Source organism: Phragmites australis, chromosome 21, assembly GCF_958298935.1.
Source record: "Phragmites australis chromosome 21, lpPhrAust1.1, whole genome shotgun sequence".
Lineage (NCBI taxonomy): Eukaryota > Viridiplantae > Streptophyta > Magnoliopsida > Poales > Poaceae > Phragmites > Phragmites australis.
The window spans coordinates 12,012,174-12,015,519 of record NC_084941.1 but is presented as its reverse complement, the minus strand read 5'-3'; the positions used below and the strand labels follow the sequence as shown (position 1 = coordinate 12,015,519).

The window sequence follows — 3,346 nt, the reverse complement described above, 5'->3', positions numbered from 1 at the left end:
ACCCCCTCAGCTGATTTCAACAACAGTTTTTTTTATTTTTAATTAAGCAATTTTGCATTTAGGTCCCTATATTTTTCTATTTAAAAACCCTTATTTTTTACATTTACCCCTTATAGTTTTATTTATTTACATATAAGTCCCTAAAATTTTAAAAAGCCCCTAGACCTTTTCTATTTTTACTAAATAGCTCCTGCCTTTTTACAAAGTACCCATGTAACTTCAAACATTTACAATTGTTTCATATGAGCTCCGTTTTAGACGATTATTGCGCTCACACAATCGTAGAAATGAGTATTTTCTATTAGTAGGCTTTTTTTTAGTGCTTTCCTACTATTTGGTATATTATTCTTAGTTATTTATATTTTTCTCTTTTGTCGATTGGTCCTGTGAGTAGGCGATTACATTCAGAAGTAGTATGAAAATCTCTAGGAGTAGGAGTTGGAGATAACTGAGCAACATATAAGCAAGTGTCCTTGATCACATTGATCCCATTGTACGAACGTGTGTCTTTTATTTGTACTAAATGCTTATCAATATGAATCTCATGTTTAGGGTTACGGATATGACTTGGCCAATTAACTAGATGTCCTTCTTACTCTGTACGCATCGGTTGAGTGTTGAGTGGCACAAGAGGAGGTCTTGCAGAAATAACCGACAAAAGAAAAAATATAAATAACTAAGAAAAGTACATCAAACAGTAGCAAAGTGCTAAAAAAAACCCCGTTAACAGAAAGTACTCTTTGCTACGATCGTGTGAGCACAAGAATCGACTAAAACGGAGCTCATATGAAAAAGTTTAAAGGTTTGAAGGTAAAGTGGCCTTTTTTAAAAAGGTAGGGGCTATTTAGTAAAAATAGAAAAAGTCTAGGAGTTTATTTGTAAAATTTTATAACTTATATGTAAATAAATAAAACTACAAAAAGGTAAATGTAAAAAACAAGGGTTTTTTTGAAAATAAAAAAGGTTAGAGATCTAAATACAAAATTACCTAATTAAAAATTAGAAACTGCCGTGGAAACCAGCTAATGGGTAAAGTGATTCGGTATTAAAATGAACTTCTTTCAAATAAAAAATACATTTGTAAGGAGTAAAATGAGCTTATTCCAAATAAAAAATACATTCGTGCTTGAAATACTTTTATTTTAATACTGAACCCTTGCCGGAGGCTTTGCTAGTCTTTTTTGACGGAGTGTGCGACACACGGAGCTCGAACCCGACGGGTGCAGTCGAACCGAACGGCTTTGCTATCGGACTCCATATCCACTATGATTGATAGCGCTGTAAAACGTCCTCGGCTTTGTGCTGCAGCAGCTCCCACACGTCCCTGACGTGCCGCATCTCCGTCGCGGCACCGCCGACGGCTAGCCGGATCACGAACTTACCGTCCACCACGAAGTGCGTCATGAACGCCCGCCCGCTCGCATTCACCACCGCAAGGAGCTCCCGGTTTACGTTGTCCACGGTTCCGTCCCCCGCGAAGCTTGGCCGGATGCGGAAGCATACCAGGGAGAACCTCCTCGGCGCCACCACCTCGAAACGCTCGTCCGCTGCTACCACCCGCTCGAACCACTTGGCCGCTGTGACGTGCTGCCGAATGTGTGTGCGCAGGCCGTCCGCGCCGTAGCGCCGCAGGACTACCCAAAGCTTGATGGCGCGGAATCGGCGCGACAGAGAGATCTGCCAGTCCTTGTGGTCGATGGCGGCCGGCTTCGCGGTGCCGCCTCCTGTGCCAACGTTCTTGAGGTACTCTGGGTCGGTGGACAGCGCGGCGATGAGGGCACTGGGTTTCGCCACCCACAGGCAGCAGCAGTCCATGTTGGTGAGGAACCACTTGTGCGGGTTCATGCTCACCGAGTCAGCGAGCTCGACGCCGTCGAGGTATCCCTGGAACTCCGGGCAGATGGCCGCGCTACCGGCGTACGCGGCGTCGACGTGCAGCCACATTCCGTGGCGCCGCGCCACCTCCCCAAGCTCGCGCACGGGGTCGACCGCGCCGAGCCCCGTCGTACCTACCGTGGCGCAGAGGTACAACGGCACCAGACCTCGGGCGACGTCACGATCGACTGCGGCGCGGACGGCGCCGGCGGTCAGGCCGTACCCGGAGGCCGCCGACGTCTGAATGACGCGGAAGTTGGAGGGCGGGATGCCGACAAGCCGCGCGCCCTTCTGGAAGGTGGCGTGCGTCTGGTCAGATGCGTAGACTACCAGCTTCATGATGACTTCGTGCCCCAGCCTGACCAGCGCGCGGTCCCGCGCGGCAGCGAGCGTGCACACCACGGCCTCGCACGTGCTCCCCTGCAGGACACCTCCGCCGCCGCCCGAGAAGAGTAACCGGCGTGGCAAACCGAGCAGCTTACCCATCCAGTCCATCACGACGCCCTCGAGCTCGGCGGCGGCCGGCGACGCGGCCCACACGAACGGCACGACGTTGAGGCCGGCCGAGAGCATCTCCCCAGCGAACCCGGCGGCACTCGCGTTCGAGGGGAAGTAGGCGAAGAAGCTGGGGCTCTGCCAGTGTGTGAGCCCCGGCAGGATGTCCTTCCGCACGTCCTCCAGTACATCCTCCATCGGCTCCCCAAGCTCCGGCGCCGCCTCGGGGAGCAGCTCGCGTAGCCTACCCGGCTCGAGGTCGGCCGCCCGGACCGGGTACTTGTCGACGTCGCGGTAGTACTCGGCGAGGAAATCCACCACGGCGCGCGAGTCGTCCACGAAGGCCTCGGGGTCCAGTGGCTGCAGTGGGGCATCGAATAGCAAGCTGCCCATCGTCAACAAGTTCCTACGGGAGGTCGATCAGCACGAGCAATACAAATCAAACAAAAATAGGAGAGGCAAGATACAAGTCCCGTCTGTTTCGGCTGATGTTTGGGGTGGCTTATATAATGCGAATGCGCAGGTTGAAAACAATGTGGTTCATCGAGCGATTATGGAACACGAGGAAAACGCGGGCCGACAGAGATGTGGCCGTACGGTACGGTGAGGGGGACAGATCGGAGAGGTTGGCCATCGAGCGATTATGGAATCATGGAGCTCATATGTCCGGGTATGGCCGGTGTTTAGATTTAGGTATAGCGTATTTCCGAGTATCAGCATCGGATCCCGTATGTCCGGAAGGTTCGCTTTAGCTCCTGCATGTAGGTATGATCTTTAAAGTATCAAGGAAGTTAATAAGGTAAGGCCTAACATTTAGATTTTGCTATTTTTAGATGAAGGAAGTTTTATTTCATCTATACTTCAATAAAATGAATGAGTTTTGACAGATTCGAATGATCTCCACTGTCTACCCAAATTGATCAAATGATCGCCATAAAAAATTAGACCCTATTCCTTCTTCCAAAAAATACTTTCA

At 50.1% G+C, this 3,346-nt stretch overlaps 1 protein-coding gene across 1 annotated transcript; it reads right to left on the bottom strand.

The window, feature by feature from the left end:
- Positions 1-648: 648 nt before the first annotated feature.
- LOC133904103 (tyrosine decarboxylase 1-like) lies at positions 649-2,855 on the bottom strand. The gene has a single exon (XM_062345590.1). The coding sequence runs from the start codon at positions 2,761-2,763 to the stop codon at positions 1,264-1,266; it is 1,500 nt and encodes a 499-aa protein (XP_062201574.1). The 5' UTR covers positions 2,764-2,855; the 3' UTR covers positions 649-1,263.
- Positions 2,856-3,346: the final 491 nt, after the last annotated feature.

Coding starts and splice junctions, on each gene's coding strand:
- LOC133904103 (XM_062345590.1), bottom strand. CDS start 2,763: ATGGGCAGCTTGCTATTCGATGCCCCACTGCAGCCACTGGACCCCGAG.